The sequence below is a fragment of the Mercenaria mercenaria genome, chromosome 2, assembly GCF_021730395.1.
Source record: "Mercenaria mercenaria strain notata chromosome 2, MADL_Memer_1, whole genome shotgun sequence".
NCBI classification, from domain to species: domain Eukaryota; kingdom Metazoa; phylum Mollusca; class Bivalvia; order Venerida; family Veneridae; genus Mercenaria; species Mercenaria mercenaria.
Window position 1 is genome coordinate 9,630,158 of NC_069362.1, and position 19,610 is coordinate 9,649,767.

Sequence of the window (19,610 nt, forward strand, 5' to 3'; positions counted from 1 at the left end):
ATCCATTATTGAACACTTAAGCTGGACATCAGTGATAACTGGCTTTTTCTTATTTCTTTTAATAATATGTCATTGCCAAAGGTGTTTCTCTCAGTAATATCTTGGTCAGCTAACATAATGTCATTCATTATTAGGTCCGTTCCACCAAATGAAACCTTATTGGCAGGTGCTTTACCTACATATCGTCGTTTAAGTTGCCATATTAATGTTTTCTTAGAAAATAAACGCACATGATGCGAACGGACTTAATGATACTATTGTTCTAAGTCATAGGAATGCTATAAGCGATGCATTGTACTCTGTTTATTTGTTGTTTTTTTTTTTGTCATTAGTGGTGTTTCATCATTTCAGACACAGAATGGTAACCTTTTCAAAATCACTAAAGCAAATGCTTTGATGACAGATGATAAAAGAAACTTTAATGATATTCATTTATTTTATTAATGTCTCATCACATGTACAGCATATATTAACTCACATAGTAAAACAACAATGTACATATGCCGCACTATACAGAGCTATAAGAGACAGAATACATATATACATATTAACAATGTTCCAGATCTTTATATAAAACACTGACTTAAAACATCACTCTTTATGAAAAGGGGTGAATAGTTACACTAGACTAAAATAAACTAAAACCTAATCACATTGTGTACCAGAATTTATAAATATTGTTTTTAGAGTTCTTTAAAACGAGCAAGGTACGGACGGTATTTACGGATAAGAAAATTATATCTATTTACAAAATAAAATACTTTTCCAACATTTTAAAATATAAAAGCAGGTTCCAGCAGTGTGTTTAGCTACTTCATTATTGGAGAAAAGCCATATAAACTTATCAGAGTCATTCATCTGTTCAAATGTGGCAAAAATATCTTTCGCAGCATTGTATAACTTATCTCTTAACTGCTTATATAACGGACAGTAAAGTATTACAAGTTTTCATGTTCCACACAGTTCTTACAATGAAAACAAGTTCTTGCATTAACATCTAGTTCTCATATCTACCAGTCTCCATTTCAGTGGAGCTACCCCACATCGAAACTTTGCCATGGCACTTCTTAAATGAGACGGAATAGTAGATTTCACATAATTTTCGGTACAAAAATCACTTTTAAATAATGTATATGTCCGTAGTTTATTATTTCCATTACCCCTTTGTGATTCTACTTTATTCAATGCATCCTTCCATCCCTGAATCTCAACCTCTACCAATTTGCTTTCTACTGCTTTAACAAAACTTTTAACTTTTGGTGATGGCAAATCTTTGATTTTGGAAAGGTTCGTTTGTTCTAACATTTTTCACATACGAAATACACTATTTTTACAGTTACGGGGAGATTCATTCTCAGCCCATAAAAATATTTTCTTATTGACACGATTATGAGTCATATTTTTAAAACGACAAAACTGACGAGTAACTGTACCCCATTGTTTAACCTTTGCTGGTATCCAACCCATTTCCCCATTAATTGCAGTATTTGTTGTATATTTGCCAACCCCAAGAAAATATCTCATTGCACGATTTTGTACAGCTTTAACACAAGAAAATTCATTATCTACCCAGATAGCTGCAGAGTAATTTAAGACTGGCCACACCATGGAGTCGTACAGTTTGGTGAAAGTAGAGAATTGGAAGCCACCAAAGGCTTTACTTTTAGATATTACCAGGCCTAAAGCACGGCCTGCAGATACAGCTGCTGTCTTGGCCATTTCTGCATAATCCAAAAACTCACTGAGTAATACACCTAGATATGTATACTTAGAAACTACCTTTAAACTATCTGTTCTCATTTTAAATACAAAATTTGTTACAGCTTTCTTATTTGGTCTAAAATGTACAATATTTGATTTGTCACAGTTAACCAACATATTATTATTATTACACCAAATATTCACCGTGTCCAACATATTTTGTAAGTCTTCTGGAGATTCAGCCAACAGAGCAACATCATCAGCATACAACAAGATACTAATTTTTTCATTACCAATTTCAATACCTATATTCAGGTCCTTAATGGCAGTTATCAGATCATTGATGTACAGATTAAACAAAATTGGTGACAGTGGGCATCCTTGTTTTAAACCAGTACCAACTTTGAACCAACGTGATTCAAACCCATTTACCCTTACACAACATTCCACATTCCTATATAAAGATAATATTGCATTATAAAACCTGCCACCGATACCAAATTCTTTTATTTTATCCTATAATGTTGCTTTATTGACTGAATCTCCAGAAGACTTACAAAATATGTTATCTGAGATGTTGTTAGATGGTGGATCGATGTTACTGTCTGATTAGTGTTGTATAGAACTTTTCTGCACGGCATCCACCTTTCCAAATTCCCCATTTATTTAAACGATTGCAACAAACAACCAGTCCACCTCCAGCAAAAAAACAGACAAAGTGTGATGACATTAACTGTATTCAATAAATCTGTAAACCAGTCAAAAATCTTTTTCCATGTAGTAAAAGCTTACTTTTCGAACACAGATACATGTATTTTCTTTTTGTTTGTTTCTATTTCTAATAGAGAGACATTATGTTCCTCACGGCTCTTATAATGACGTAAGATCACTGCTTCCCAGAGTAATCGGTCAGCCATGTCTGTCTTGCTGAAACATTTAGTACTTTGTATTAGTTATTAAAGTTTTCCTGCACAATATTTGTCTCTTAATGGCAGCCATAACTTTAAATAATCATATCTTTCTATTTCTATCTCAAGGGAAATGTAGGATTTGAGTGTAATTTGTGGCCTGTGTTCAGACCCTGTGTTTTGTTGATAGAAGAAAACTCCTGAGGCCATTTAAATTTTGTGTATGTCCCTTTTCTTCTCAAAACACTGGTGTAATATCAGAGCCAAGAAAGATCGGTCATCAGGGCCAAGAAAGATCGGTCAGAATATATAGGAGAAATGATTAAAAAGATAAAAGGCTAAAATGATTATACCAGGCCCCGTGTTCACAAAACATTTTCAGTCTCAGCTGAGTTTGATAATGAAATTTTACTTCTCATTTATATCTAAATAGTATGTTTAAGACTAAATTTTATGTTAATAACTATTTTAATGTGACTATTCAGTATTAATGGTCAGTCTCATTTGGAATTTAAACTTAAGGTTTTAGTAAAAAAGATATTAAAAGTTTCAAACTCAAACTCAGCTGAGACCGAAAAATACTTTGTGAACACAGGGCCTGGCCGGTAGTCAGACTATATAATTTGTTACAGTAGTGAGAACAATGTATGTTTACGTGTTGGCTAGGGCACTTAGAATAAAAAAGTGAAAAACCACAGGTAGTCCAACACGACATAAACGAAAATGTTGCAGGCTCGGTTTATTTGAGCCTGTTCATGGATGGAATTGGGAAGCAAGCTACCGTTCACGGCCTCTAGCCCCGGGTTGAGCAGAACTGAACATTTACACAGTCATGTTTTAAGTACTAGGTTATATCTATATAATTTAGAGACATCCTAGAACACTAGTTTCGAGATAGCTTGGAAGTTTCGAGCATTAACGCGAAATTTTGCGCAAAACCATTTTCAGGAAATAAAACAAATATCTAGAAAATATTATTTATGGCTGCAATATTTTCAGAAATATGCATAAATTTCCCCGAAAGTTTAGAATATTATCGTGATATCTCGTGACAGAAATCGTTTATCTAAGTTCAAAGCATAGCACCAGTTTTATAAGTATCAAGCATTGTCCGTCGGAAATATCTATCAAAAATAAAACTTTACTAATTGTTAGTAAATCAAGTCATTTACCTACACGTATTATTCAAAACAATTGTCTTCACTATTTCCTAATTTAGGTAAAAGGCAGTGAGAAACAGGGATAAGTGTTTCCAATTTCCATTTTGGTATGACTCTAGCACCGCGCTTCGAAAAAAATATTTCATATTAACTATAGATTAAAGCTTATCCCCATAATAAGACTTGTTGAAATTAAAGCCTTTTATCCAATTAACATCGAAACCTGATAAATGTTACTGAAATTACTAAAAGTCGCGAGAAAAAATGACATTAATAACCAAGATAATTGGATGAGTCATTACCTTTCTGGATGCTACGAAAACATTTAAAAGGAAGAAACACATTTTTACGAAACATAATTAAACACAAAATAATTGAATTTTAAAATCATCTAAAACTAAAAGTCGAATAAAACAGAAAATTACAATGATGCTTACTAGCTCACTGCAACGAGGAAAACTGAGCATGACATCTTGGTTATGACTAATGTTAATGCCTCTATCCAGAGTGTCAGAACTGATACCGAAAAATACCTTATATCTATTCTCAAGCGGTACAATAATTCTGTCATAATACAAGAACTTTTTTCAGAAATCATCGGAAGATTGTATATTTTTATTATTTATTTTGACAAATTACAAAAACACATACATAACAAAACGGTAAGTTTTATATATCTCATTCTTACTGTCATGGATTATACCGTTGAGTCTAATTTTCATATATATAATCTTGGTCTACTTATGTCAATTTCTAAACTCCTTCATTCGCAGATTCCTATATCTCAAAAATCAACATAGTTACGCACCCATCATGGAAGAAATATTGTGTTGGTAAACCCTGCAAAACTATCGTCTTGAAAATGTTTAGAACTACTGTACATTAAACCATAACTTAATTAACTTTTGCTTTTATCTTAGATTTTATTATATATATGTATAATATACAACTGATATGGTCTCCTAATTACATTAAACTTGCCACTAAAATCTTCCACCATTTAAAATAATAACTCATCAGGGGATTATTTCCAAGAAAGTGTTGTGGTTAAAAATTCTTAAAGCCGATATAAAGTTCCTGAATAAAATTTATATGTCTCAAAAACATGCCAATTGCGTCACATGCCTATTTCAGTAGTTACAATGAGCAATTTCGATGGGAGTAATGAATCAAACAATTTTTTAGTTTGAAACAAATGGGGATAGTTAAATTTATATACTAAAATTGTCGATATCATCAACCAATTGTTAATAAAAGCTGACAGTGTCAAGTTACAGATTTGATTATACAGACTCTTAAATTTTACTTCATTCCAAAGGCCATAAGCTTCAGGGCAATGCACTCCGTGGTGTGGTGACAAATGCACGTTGGGGGTTGTCTGACACTTACGAAATTATAGCGAGTAAGATATGGGACAAAGAATGGCAAAGATTTCCCGTTTGTGAAGAAAGCTCCAAATTTTGCATGAAATTACTTTAAGGTATCCCAAATACTAGAAGAGGAGGAGACATGCTCTATCTGACCTGGAACCTCTTTTTAAATCAATTTAAAAAAGGGAGGTAAAAATGTCTTGAGGAAAATATGTTTTCCTTTAAATTGAAATTTACCTATATAGTAATGTTTCATACAATCTAAACATGGATAACATATTACTAGCATGGACAGACAACCATTTGGTATTGACAAATATACAAAGTTTACTCCAAAATACTCCTATCTTTCAAGATACATACTAAAAAGGGACGTAATCAGACTTTACTGTATGTTTAACATTAAAACTCCATGTGAAAAGATGTTTCTTATGAAGAAAGCATGAAAGTTTGTATTTAATTAATATAAAATCAACTCAGCAAAAACGAAAATGTTGCAGGCTCGGTTTGATTGAGCCTGTTCATGGACGGTAGTTAAAATGCATGCTAGCGTCCACGCCCTCTAGCCCCGGGTAGAGCAGAACTCAACATTTACACATGCTAAAAGTACAAAAAAAACTATTTAGAGACATCCGCAGATGTGTTCATACGGCGGTGCACATGGAACCTTCAATGCTACACTAGCGTGTAATTCCATGAAAAGCGGCGTATGGTCCCCAGTTAAAATAATGGGTTTGCCCTAAACGAGAAAACAATGAGCAGAACTAAACAAACTGGAATTTAGAAAGGGGGTCTGAGGTTATGGAGCCTGCATATCACAGGAACTGCCAAAAGACAAAATTAAAAAGCAGGCACCATATCCAAGGGGTGATTAAACAATACCCAAAACTATGAAAGCGGGAGTATTGGAACCACCCAGGCCGAAATGTTCATGCTGAGAAACTAAACAGTACCAGTTACACAACATAAAAGTCGTGCTGAACGATCAAGTATACTGAATTAGAAATGAACTACATATACAATTTGTTGGCTTAAATAGACCAAAACATGAGGCCCCAAAGGGAAACTACCTTTTATTTATTTCATTTAAATATTTCTAAATTTCAAAAATGAATTCATGACCTTAATGAGTTATAACCCTTGATACAAGATTTATTCAGTTATATTGTATGAACACTCAAAATACATGGCTCAGGAAAAATAATAAGAGGTCATCAAAGGAGAAATTGTTAAAAATCTCATTTTAAGGGCAAATTAATTCATTTCAATCATTAAAATATCATGTTACTGAACTAAACATAAATAAAGAAACTGAATTAATGTCTCTCATGTATAAAATACCAAAAATTTAAAAATATTCATTTTGAGGTCCGCGAAGTAACCTATACAGCTGTATGTATTAGAGCAATAGATTTATATCAAAAACAGAGGCCCCTCAATGGATCATTTTTGTATGTTTTTGTAGGGAACATCAAAATTAACCCCCTTAATCTTTGTCTGTTACATAACAGTATATGACATAATCATGTTTTCAAATCAAATGACTCATCCAAAGACCCATAAAATAAAAGAAACTGATATTTACACCCTTTCAGTATATATCTAAGAATCCAGTATTTCTCTAATACATTTGTTTGACAAATTTACATTATATTACACTGGCATTAAATTGGTTCTATGAAATGTAAATAGTAATGAAAGACACGTGTCATTAATTGGTCCATCCAAATTCAACAGAATTAAGCAATGCAAGGGTCACAATTCAGGTATACAGACACTAAATAGGAGACTGGCGCAAAAATAAATCATGGTAGTCGCAAAATGGCGGATTCAGATAGTCTTCCTTTTTCCTCTATAGAGCTGATTTCCTTCATTTCTTTGCATTTCATTTTGCTGAAATCAAATAATAGATGTATCCTTGATGTTTAGGAAGCATTCTCGCAACTATATGATAGCATGACAGATGTATAATGGAATTGTAGGTCATACACCACCGGGGCAATTTGTGGTATCATTTTAGCTGACTTGTAGTTTGTTTGTTTGTTTGACTGACTGAAAACATACTTGACTCCTAATTTTCTTTTGTTTTTGTTTTCAGCACTGACAATATTCTTTAAGAAAATGTAAGCTAAAGACATTTTAAACGGATCCTGCTGTGTGCTGTAGCTATTTGAACTTCGTCAATGTTATCTAGAATAAAGAAGGCCAGCTATTTAGTATGTTCATACCTTAATGTCTCTCCCCAAAAATGGCTTCATATATGAATTGTTCTGTGGATATATTAGAAAAGTTTAGATGTTTTCAAGCTGTTTATTAGTAGTAGAATTTTATCTGGCTCCATTTGCTGACTTACAGCTTGATGCCTTTGTTTATAACATGACCATGTATTGTTTCAAAAGTGTGAAGTCACAACTTGTGGTGCACTTACTGGTATGAGATGAAGCAGTACATAAACAAAGGTTCTCTAAATGAAATGAGATTAGGATCCGATTCTAAATTTCTTAATTGATCAGTGACAAATTCTCGGAACAGAATTTTTTTTTTCACTTTATTTATATTGCCTGCCGAAATAGGGAATAGGAAATAGAATAGTAAATAATGAATAAAATAATAAAACTATTTAGATATGAATTTCAGCAAAAGTATTCTATAGCATATTATCGAGTAGAAAGAATGAGAGACAAAAATACATTAAAGAACGGATAGACAGGCCAGCATGCGTTGCCACGGCTTTTTGTTCTATTTATTAGTTATGGGTTAATGAGCTGTTTACGTTAAATGTCTTAAACACATTTTGTGTCTATTAATCTGTCAAACTTGCTTGCAAACATCCGGAAAAGAAAATTGTTATTCTAAATATACAAAAAAAATCTTGAGAATATAAATCATTGTATTATGCCAGAATATATATTAAAAGCATTGATTGCTTAATTGATAAGTAAGTGTGCAGCTTGCAATTAATGTATTACCATTTTTGAAAAACAAAACATTTTTGGATACGGAATGATTAACAGTTTTAAATAAAAATAGCACTCAAATCAAACAAAGTGGGACTTATTGGTGGTGTGCCTCGAATATTATTTCAAACATGCAAACCATCAGGCAATGTTCTGTGTTTATTGTACATTACATAGATGATAATTAACAACGGTGTATAAACCTGAAACGTTGTAAAGTAATCCAAACAATATATTATAGGTAAGTAGGCAGATGTGGCTGGTCGTTGTTAACCACTGCTACAATTCAAATATGCAAACCATCAGGCAATGTTCTGTGTTTGTATTTCATTACATAGATCTCTACCAAAATATAACTTTTACAAACAGACTCGATCAACCCGAGTCTGTTTTTTTCTAGGTTTCGTTCTATACTTCAAAATATGCTTTTGAAAGATTTTATGAATTATCGCAACAGCAGTAACTCAGTGTCATGTGACGGCCGTAAAATGTCTCATCGAACTTGGCCTCACGCTTTCCTGGTCTTTTGGTATCATAGATCCCATTCACTTTGTATGTATAATCGAATTCCGCTTAAACCAGCTCTATGGGACATAAGGAGTTTGTATTTTCCAAAACCTCTTATGAACAGACGCAATCACATCAAATCTGCTATTGCATGCTATGCTTCCTCAGAAGCTTCATGTCTTTTAAAAGTCAATGTGTTATTAACGGCAATAGTGTAGTCTGCTAAAAACGCTAAGTAATTGGCAACTATACTTACATAACAGCATGTTTTGTTATTCTCAAATAAATTTATGAATAAAGCAGTTGGGTAGATGTAAATGATTGTGATAGAGACCTTTAACACACTTTCTGTATATTGACAGAATTGGCTGACCTGTCAACAGAGCAGCTATGGTCATCTATCATGATGACATCATTTGTGTTGTGTTTTCTTTCACATTATTTGTAACTGTGAATGATTTCCAGAAGCCAGTGTATGAGTGTAACTTTCTTACTGGACAGCTTCAGTAGAAAGTGGTAATGTTTGACTTAGAAGATAATTAAATATACGCAAGACACTGCTTTGATTCTAGCTGTCCAGTCACGTGCCAGGAAACTGCTTTTCTAAAACGATAAAGTAACATGCCCGTGTTAGTCGAACTTGCAGTATGTTATGCGAGAAGTTGGATTAGCATTCGTTGACAGACGTGTGAGCAAACCTACCGTTTGTATTAAAGTTGACGTCATCTCTCGTTTGAAGTACGTATGAATATGGATAATAGAATATAAGACACTGATACCCAAGAAACAGAGACAGCGCAATCAATGTCTTGTTTTAACATGTCGTATCGCCCGATTTATTCGCAAAATACTGGGTTAAGATCAGTCATTACATGTATAGTTTTTAATTATGTAGAAAAAGTAAGCAAAATGACACACAGTTTATCAATAAATGGCCTCTTTGTAATATCGTGTATTCTTATTTCACTCAGAAATGTTGGACATTTAGCGTTTTTTAATCAATGGAAACTTTTCTACATAAACAGAAGTAACGTAATTACCAAACTATGGAAGACGTTAACAAACAATATCTGCATCCATCATAGATCCGGTCAGCGAAACATTTTGAAAGAGATAAAAGACAGAAAATGTTTATGTTGTGAGGGCTATTTTATCATTTTTCCGGTGGGATTAATGAATGATTAACAATATATTCCCAGAACAAATTTTCTTAATTACTCCCGAAAAATTACTTGAAAATATTGTCATTTCTGCCAAATGATGAAAACAATTATCCAGAAAAAACATCAAAAAATGTATTAAAAGCTCCTAATAGAGTAATGGCGATTGAATAAACGATATCAAATCAATCCAAGATATAACAATAATTCAATAAATTCAATTACCCCCTTTACAGAGCACAGTTCTTGTCAGCAACACGCCATTCTATTGGAATATAATTCAGTATTTGAAACCAGACGGAAATTGTTTACCTCTCTCTCTGTCTCTCTGTCTCTATGTGAGTGTGCATGTGCGTGTACCTGTACATATGCGTGTGTGTCTTGTTGTTGTTGTTGTTTTTTTAATACTCGCTATTGAGTATTCCTTCTCAGGCCTATTATGCTATAACTAAGACATGTACTAATAATGATTAAGCTATTAGTAGTTTTATATCTAAATTTAATAATTCAAATTCGATGGCAAAACTATTTTGATGCCTAACAAAAACATGCCAGACAACAAAAAATGAGAAACTGATGAACAGGTAGCTGTTTTCTGAAATCAAGTGATATATTATTTGATATCATTTAGTTGTTTTAAGATAAAGTCCTACTCAAGCTGAGATTGCAGCGAGGGGTGTTTTACGTTTCGTAACATCTTGTGAGCAGACTCAATCAGTCAGAGTTTGATACTGGATGTATTCTTTACTGCCAAAGTATCTTCTTTCAGATCTAATTACTAAGAATATGTGCTTGTAGTATCGCATTTTGATGTGCTAGAAACATCAATTCCTGGAATATCTGGGTTTTTTTTTCAAATTTCACAGAGCCGTTTCATAGCTACCAACTCTCCTGGCCTCTTTGATAAATGTAATCGTCCGTCCGTGCGTCCTTCTGAAATTTAAAATGCTTACAATTAAAAAATATTTAAGCTAGAATCAACAAACCTGACATAATTATTCATTAGCCCTTGACCAAGTAAAGGCAGATTTATTCCCATTGCTTTGTTTAAAAAAAATGAAAATGCTTATACTTCAAGAAGTATTTCAGGTAAAATCACTGAACGCACATAATTATTAATTAGCACATGACCTTTGCTTACACACTATAATATCCCAAGTGATTCAGTGAAAGCAGAGTTATTCCCCTTTATTTGTTTGAAAAACAAAATGAAAATGCTTAAAATTAAAAAAGTATGGCATTAGAATCACCAAACTTCACATAATTATTTATTAGCACATGACCTTTGCTTACATAAAGTATTATCCCCCTGGATCCAAGAAAGCAGAGTTTCCCCCTGTTTGTTATAAAAAGGAAAATGCTTATAATTCAAAACTTTTTTTATTAGAATCAACAATCCTGATATAATGATTAATCAGCAACGATCTTTGCTCACATATAATATCATCCCCCTTTACTTCTTAAAAGCAGAGTTTTTCCCTTTGATTTGGTAAAATATCTGGGGGGGGGGGGGGGGGGGGTTCACTGTATTTAAGTAACCTATAGATGGATCTTATCAAACGTTATACAAATATAGATCACTGCACTGTACGACAGTGGTGAACGCTTAATTTCGCAAGGATCTCTTCATTAACCAGATTTATTGCACTTTAGTTATATTACAATATAACAAAGTAAGCCATTGATGGATCTTCATGAAATGTAATATAAATATAGATCACTATATGGCGGTGATGCATACATATCTTTCATCGGAATCTCTTCAGTAGCTGCAGAGTTATTGCCCTTAAATTGTTTTTAAATTTATAATTAAAAAAAAGAAAACAAACGAAAGCATTCATATAGCTACATACGATGTGAAATTTATAAAGGATTTGACTGAAAATTTTATTCGAAAATGACGTAAGGAAAAAAACATCGTGGTCTTTATTGTGATCATTCCAAGCCATGTTTATTGTGTCAAATAATTCTTGGCATTCGCGGGCCTTCGTGGCCGAGTTGCTAAAATCGCTGACATCGAATCACTTGCCTCTCGCCGCTTTGGGATCGAAAACTCATTTGGGTAGTGGAATTCATCTATATGATTCAGCTTTCTTACAGAAGATAGACGGTTCTATCTAAGTGCCCGCCCATGCCTGAAATAGTGTTCGATGGAGTACCTGGAGTCTTCCTCTACCATGAAAAGATTGAATAATACCAGATCACATGAAGTCGTGTCAATTTGACATTAAGTTTCTACCCGTCAATAAATAAATTATAATAAATAATGATAATAGATTAAAATTCATTAAGTTGCATAAAATAACCATTTCAATTTTAATACCTTTAGAATTCAGTGAAATTTAACTTATTTTATCAATACTCCCAAATTTATTTAAAATCTTTGAGTACCAAGTTGATACCGCCCTTAAAACATAATTTGCAATAGTCAGCTTTTTTGATGTGGAGAGGACTCTTTCTTTTCTATGCTGATGTGCAGCTTTTTGCCGAGATAACACGGGTTCTTTCTGGTATATAATTATATCCAATTAATTCAGTGTCTTTTACATTCATTGATTTGCCGTAAGGTAACCTGATAGAAGCCGTGAGTCTGCTAAAACTACAACGGTTTAATGACATTAATTTAGCTCAATGTCGTGCAAGAGCTGCGTTAGACTATAAAAGTTCAATTATTTTGGCTAATTCAAGGGGATTGAATGACAAAACAGATACTGTGGCGATTGATAAATTGCATTTAAGCTTTTCTCAGCAATAAGCGCTAATAAAACGTGCATTCGAGCGATTCATTTGTAACAAAACATTTTGATATCACGCAATGTAATTAATTATCGTGTGGATGCAATAAAACGTTGTATCATTTCACTTCTTCTGGACTATTAACTTTGTTTTTTACAGAGTAACGCAATACACTTAACGAAAAGGGTACGTGCAATTTGCCACACTTGGTCCAATGTTCTAAAAAAATTGAAACTCCAAGATATATAATTAAATCTGCAATAAAAGGCAATTGTCTGGTCAAATTTAGCAAGTGATAAACGTCAGCATATTAAAAACGAACATGTCCGACAACTTGTATATTTTGTACCGGAGATCTTATTTTGGGCGTTTAATAACCATGCTTACAAAGATGCATAATGACTGGAAAACTTCAATGTTCATCATTTTCTTTTTAATATGTCGTATAGGTTAGCATTTTATAGAAATATGATGCCTAATATAGTTTGCTTCTTTAGACGTTTATGTTCAATAAGAGTGACGTTTTGGAATATAAGCTTCTATTATTTCACTGTAAATTATGATACTTTTGTATAGTGTGGTTGGTTCGTATGAGTTCAAACGAATCATTTATGTATGTATGTATGTATGCAAAGCATTTCTTATGGAAAGCTCCCTTTACAAAAAATATTCTGCCAGATTGAAGTTCCATAATTTAAATGCCTTTTGCCCTTCCCGTAGTTGATGTCTATGGCTTGCGTTTTAACCGTCCCTTCCCTCAACTGATGTTAACGGTTGGCTTATTAACCTCCCTTCCCCCAGCTGATGTCTATGGCTGTGTTAACTGTCCCTACCCCATCTGATTCTTTGGCTGGCGTGTTACTCTTCCCTCCCATAGTTGATGTCTGTGACTGGCGTGTTACCCGTCCCTTCCCCAAGCTGAAGTCTATGAATGGCATGTTACCCGCCCCTTCACCCTGATGACGTCTATAGCTTCCGCGCCACCCTCAACCAGCTGATAGCTGATGTCTATAGCTGGCGTGTTGCCCGTCGCTTCCCCAGCTGATGTCTATAGCTGAAGTGTTACCCGTCCCTTCCCCTAGCAGATGTTTATGAATGGCATGTTACCCGTCCCTTTACCCAGATGACGTCAGTAGCTGGCGTGTCACCTGTCGCTCCCCTTCCCCCCTCCCCCACCCACCCCCAGCTGATGTCTATAGCTGACATGTTTCCCGTCCCTTGCCCAAGCTGATGTCTATAGCGATATATTATATCATATTACACCAGATTCTATGAGCAATCACGTTCAAATGCGTTTTACATACAATGCAGCTGCCCAGAGCGCCAGTTTATATATCCTCTACCAGTATAGACAAAGAGATCTGACCAGAAGTACAGAGCGAATGAAGGCCCGTCCCCAGACACAGATATTGCTGCCTAGTTCTTTGTGATCAGACAGTCTTGCTCTTCACCATATAGGAGCAATAAACCGTTTCTTTCCTAGGAAGAACAAGTATTGGTCTCTTAGTTAGATGGAGGGCACTCTCAGAAATTTCCAGCGCTTTGATCGGTATTTGAACACCGAACCTACTACTAGACTGACGGGCCATCTATACCGACCGATATAACAAACAACACCATCACATCAACAAGCTGCTTTTGATTTTTTGTGAAACAAGATGAGAAAGACGTGGTAATAAAGAGCTGTAAAAGGTATCTATTCCTTGATTTTTGCTTTTCCACAGAAGCACAAACGAGAGCCCAAATTGTATAGTTTTATTTTTCAGGTTTTATGACGGTCATAAAACTCATTAGCGGGTAAATTATTTAGAAGAGTCGTAACGAAAAATCGTTTACACTTTTAAGCAAGCTTCCATTGGGACCTGGTAGTGGTCAGTGTCGTCTTTCTAGATTAATATTTGCACTTTTTGACCGGAGCAGACGTTAATTTTAATTTATTCGGCTTTTCCGTCCGTTTATCTTATTTTCTTTAACATTAGAACATATACTGCTGGTATGTCTGCCATTTAAAGTGTGATTGTGGGTCCTCTGAAGGATATGATCAAATGAGGCATCTTAATATTATTCACGAACTCAACAAAATATATTGTATGCATATTTTACAAAAAATATATAGGTTGACAATTAGTGTTTAAACATAGTGACGTCGAAACAAGAGATGATTACGCTTCTAAAAAGGGAGAACTGTGACGCCTGTTATGCAAAATTTAAGTTCTTTGTTTTCTAAATATATCGCCTACCTCGTCCAATTTCTATACAGCATTATATTTAATATGTGCGTTGGCATAACAAATTCCTGGAACTTTGTGATGTGGTATAGAACATACACGTTCTGTAAAACACATTGGGATAACAAGAAAAACTTTTAGTATTAGCCGCGTGTCTAAACGGATGAAAGACAGGATTAACTTTGTTGCTTAGCACTGAAAAGAATCAAAGCCGGTCTGATATAATTTTTCTTGGTTGCGCTCTGTGCTTACAATTCATCTTACTATACATATATTATCCTCAAATTCACGTCAGAAGAAACAATTCTAAATTTTGATCAGGCAGGAATTAGTTTAGCGGCAACATACAGGTTCAGAAATTTGAAATACATGAAATATTTTGCCGAGGTTGTTCAGTTCCTTATATTAAAGGGAAGCCTTTGATATACATGTAAAAAGTATCAATTAAATGCAATTTGTACAAGTTTAACGAACAGCACTGGGTCAGGCCTTAACATATAGATATGCTTGAAAGAAGTAAAGTCATAAAATCTTTGTTAATGAATATTTTTATTCGAGACATGCGATTACAATGGTTACATTACGTAAAATGTAATGTATCATTTCCCTTGTATAATCCAAACAGAATTATATTAGAAATAGCAGATAACACATGCGACTTATAAGACTATGGATAAACTTGGTATACATTTGAATTTTGTTACATTATACATTCAGCGTATTATATTTATTGCTTGAATTATATGGTCATATATATGACATGATTCTTATAACAAATCGTTTGCAAAATGAATGTAATGTTACCATTTCATTTCATTCCATAGTCGAATGACTGGAAACATTCATTCATTCATTCTAGTTCATATATGTCTATAGTATCTCTGCTATCCAGAGTAACAACATGTTTCCGCTGCTCTGGATCAAAACAAACTGACCGACTATTTGTAGCTTTCCTAATCATACCCAGCTTCTTGTTTGTCCTCTCATTCATCTGGACAATATTGGACTGTCCCCAACTACATGTGAACATATTTCCTCTACCATCAGTACAAACTCCCCATAGTCGAACTAAATCAGGATCACTACATGTCGATTCGTAATTCCCCTGCAAATCAAAGGTGTTCACACCTTTGTAGTTATCAGCTACACATAACCTCTCTCCATCACTGCCGAGACTGATTGCAACTGAAGATGGCATTTCCATGCTGGTCGGTTGTGATTTTGTGTAGCATAGAGCCATTCATATCATGAATATAGAACGAGGCTCCGGAGTCAGTGACAAACAGCTTACCATCCTTGTAGGTCAGACCCCCAGCAGTTATGGTTTAGCTTCAACTGTTTCATTGTTGTCATCTTGTTTTCGAGTGATACTTATCGAACAGATTGGTTGCTAAGGCTTACTGCAACTTCATCTTTACCAGTTTGACAGATAGCATGAGGTGAAGCTTCCAGGACTAGTTGATCCTTGACAGATTCTAAAGAAAGGTCTACACGCTTCAATGTTTTGTTAGGACGGTTGACTAGTAGTAATAAACCATCCTCTGTGAAACATGAGCCATCAACATTACATGTAGCACTATCACTTGCATGTTTGATATTTACTTTATTCTTGCTTTTCACTTTATACAATGTAGTTGATGCATAGACCATTCCTAATGTTTTCAACTCATTCAGAAAAGCTTTGATTTTTGAATTGGCAGTAAATAAGATTTTAACATCCAAAGCTTTTGTCAGAACTCTTTCTGATTTTGTTGTTTCAAAAACACATTTCTTTGCCATTTTAACAGAGACAAACTCTTACGCTTTATTACCAAAGGATAAGCTAAGCTTTCCCACCGACAGTCTTAGTTCAGCAATGTACACCTGTGCAACTTTGATCTCGTCTTCGACATTTTTCCTCATTTTCCTGTGTTCTTCCTCCAAGTTTCTGATTGACTCACTTCAAGTGCGTCCAGCACAGCTTCCATTTCTTTTCGGAAATGCCTTATTGACTCTGCTGCTTTCTCTTTGTATTGATCAAGCTTGATGACAAGATGTTCTTTTGCCTTCTTTACGTCTTCAATATTAGCCTTTTTCGCGAGTAGTTGTCCCTTTTTTTCATCAGCAGCTGACTTATCATGCAAACTGTCTATTTCGTCAGGAACAGAGTGTATATTTTGGCACGTTCTGAAAGAGTAAATTTATAATCTGCTTATTAATTAATATTATGAAAGAACTTTGTTAAAGGATCATTAAATGTGTTTTAAGACAGCCCAAAGTGGATATCAGTTTCGGAAATTATACAACATAGACCATTACTTTTCCTAATACAGATACATTGTATACTTAATTGTTAAGAAGACGCAGGAAGTACTGTGCACAAAAGTAGGTTTCTTTCGTGAAATAGCACATGTACTTCGACAGTCCGCGTTCTATTTTGTTGAAAATGTCCCGACTTCTAAAGGCTTTTGTTGGGCAATACAAATTTATACCGTAGCCTGATTAACGGTATGTTTGCTAAAATGTTTGTGGAATAGAACAGCGATATCATGTACAAATCACAACAGTACACTTTCGAATTCCCTGCCATTGCTAATAATATTCGGGTACACTAAATATGTCAGTTTTATAGAAGTTATTTTATTCCAGAGGATCTACAAGGCATTAATGAGAGTAATTTAGTTATATGGCGTGCAAAAGCTTTAATAAGGTTATGAAATCAAAATTTACAATTTTCAACAAAGGGATCGAATTCCAAATTACCTTTTATTAGTTCTTGGCAACAATGACAAGCCAAACTTGCATGCGAGTAATTCATTTGTACCAGTAACGTTTTGATATCACGCAATGTAATTAATTAACAAGTGCACGCACAAGAGGAAACAATGGAGATGAGTTTGTTTGATATTTGATATTGCCTGTTAAATTTTGATTTTTTTTAAGTATATAATTTAAAACAGCCTTGCAAAAAAAAGGATCCACGACACGGCACATACATTATGCGGTTGTATTTTCATTATTAAGTCCGTAAGAAACGTAGAAAGCATACATGTTCAAAGAAAAATAAATATTATTTACAGTATCAGCAGTATTATGATTTGTTTTGACTTCTGTTCTAAAAGAAATAAAAACGTTCATTCCCAGTAATAAAAGGTACCCCTTCCGTAAGAGGAACTTCACATAGTAAATATGTAAACACTTGCTGACCTATGACAACTACAACCAACTTCATAAAAGGTTTTGTATATTCTCTAAATTGTCATACTTCTATAAACCAGGTCACATGAAAAGAAATATCTTTTTCAAAGGATCCATCTTTTGTGACTGATGGATGGAATTACGTGCATTTACTTCATACTGTCTTCCGTTCCACTGACAAGACTTTCAAGAAAAAGAGTTTTACTTTTTATGTTTCCACTGAATCTAATAAATGGGGAAAAATATTATGAAACACGGGTAAAGGATTAACAACGTACCTGTAAACAATTTACATTCATCAGTTCATGCCGATTGAAACATATTGTTGACAAACGGGAGAAATATCTGCGGACACGAAAACTAGGAATGTAAATTAAACTATTCAAGGGTTTGTTATTACAGTAACACAACGGTTGTTTACCTGGTCCGGTTTGCATATTTCACATTTAATATATCCATAGCAGCTTTGTTTGATGAGTGTATATAGGTGTGCACCTAAGAGGAAGCGGTGTCCATTCAAGTTAGCATAAAATAGTAATATGTTTTTATAGGTTTCAAAACAATGCTTGCGACGAGGTTTTTTTTTTGTTACTTTACGATGAAAGTAAGCAAAGAGAACAAAGTAAAGTTATGGCATAAAACGGAAGAATATACCGTGAGTTTGCGCTAATTTGTCGAGTTGCAGCGAAGAGAATAGAGTATTTATAGATTAAGTTGTAAATGAGGTGATACAAGATACAGTTTTATACATATACCTCCTATTTTGCAGATGTTTAGATGTTTTCAAACATTACTCAAAGTAGTTTTCTTAAAGATAATGTTTCAGACAAGATCATAAACACTGTCTTACCGTACCTACAACAGTATGTTATTGTAGGAGAAGATTTTGCTTTTCTTTCTGCATGCATATATCATACCGTCCATGAACAAACTCAATCAAAAAACAAAGACAAATATCAGCTGAGCCTGCAACATTTTCGTTCATGTCGTGTTGTGCGAGGCTTTCCACCTTTTTATTTCATTTGTATTGTGCAACATGATTTATATACATGTATATTGCAATCATGTTTGATATAAACTATGTTTAAATTAAATTTGTGTGCTTCCTAAATGCTTATGCCAAATATGTTTTGTTTTCATAAGTCAATGTTTGACCTAACATGTTCCCATGTAAAACGGCCTCTGAACTATTGTTCAATTTCACATTATGGCAAAACATCATGAAATTGGAATTATTATCAACTTGTATAGTTTCATTACAAAGTTTTGATTTTTATTTCCTCGCAAAGGATGATTATATATATAATGTTCAAGACAACACGAAACACCTTTTTAAAGTCTTAGAATGTTAGAAGTTTAATGAATATAATGTTTGTATTGATTGTTTGTTTTTTTATTATGTCGTGTTATCTTAGTGTTTTTTTTGCTTAATAACGGTAATAATTCTTCACGATAGCTTGTGAAAATTCAAAATACGTTCCGTAAGTATGCTTGAATGGTTTTCCAGTATAGAATCAACGTGCGAGTGAGCTCAACCACATCGATGAGGGAAATGATTAAGTCAGCGACTATACTTGACGGAGGCGAACATGCTTCTTGTACACTAAATGATAAAAATAAAATTTATTGAGAGTTAGATCAGTAAGAGACGTTAATATTAAAAGAAATGAAGGCATAATATGTTTTATAAGGTATAGATCGTCAGT

At 34.0% G+C, this 19,610-nt stretch overlaps 1 protein-coding gene across 1 annotated transcript; it reads right to left on the reverse strand.

Annotated features, from left to right (window-relative positions):
- Nucleotides 1–1,308: 1,308 nt before the first annotated feature.
- On the reverse strand, nucleotides 1,309–13,437 carry LOC128548876 (uncharacterized). The gene is made up of 2 exons (XM_053524396.1): nucleotides 13,287–13,437; nucleotides 1,309–2,102 (listed from the first exon to the last, which is right to left on the reverse strand). The coding sequence occupies exons 1-2, from the start codon at nucleotides 13,435–13,437 to the stop codon at nucleotides 1,309–1,311; spliced, it is 945 nt and encodes a 314-aa protein (XP_053380371.1).
- Between the last annotated feature and the right edge of the window lie 6,173 nt (nucleotides 13,438–19,610).

Coding starts and splice junctions, on each gene's coding strand:
- LOC128548876 (XM_053524396.1), bottom strand. CDS start 13,437: ATGCCATTCATAGACTTCAGCTTGGGGAAGGGACGGGTAACACGCCAG. Junction 2,103..13,286: donor CATCAGCTGGGGGAAGGGAG/GTTAATAAGCCA, acceptor GTTGGTTCAAAG/TTGGTACTGGTTTAAAACAA.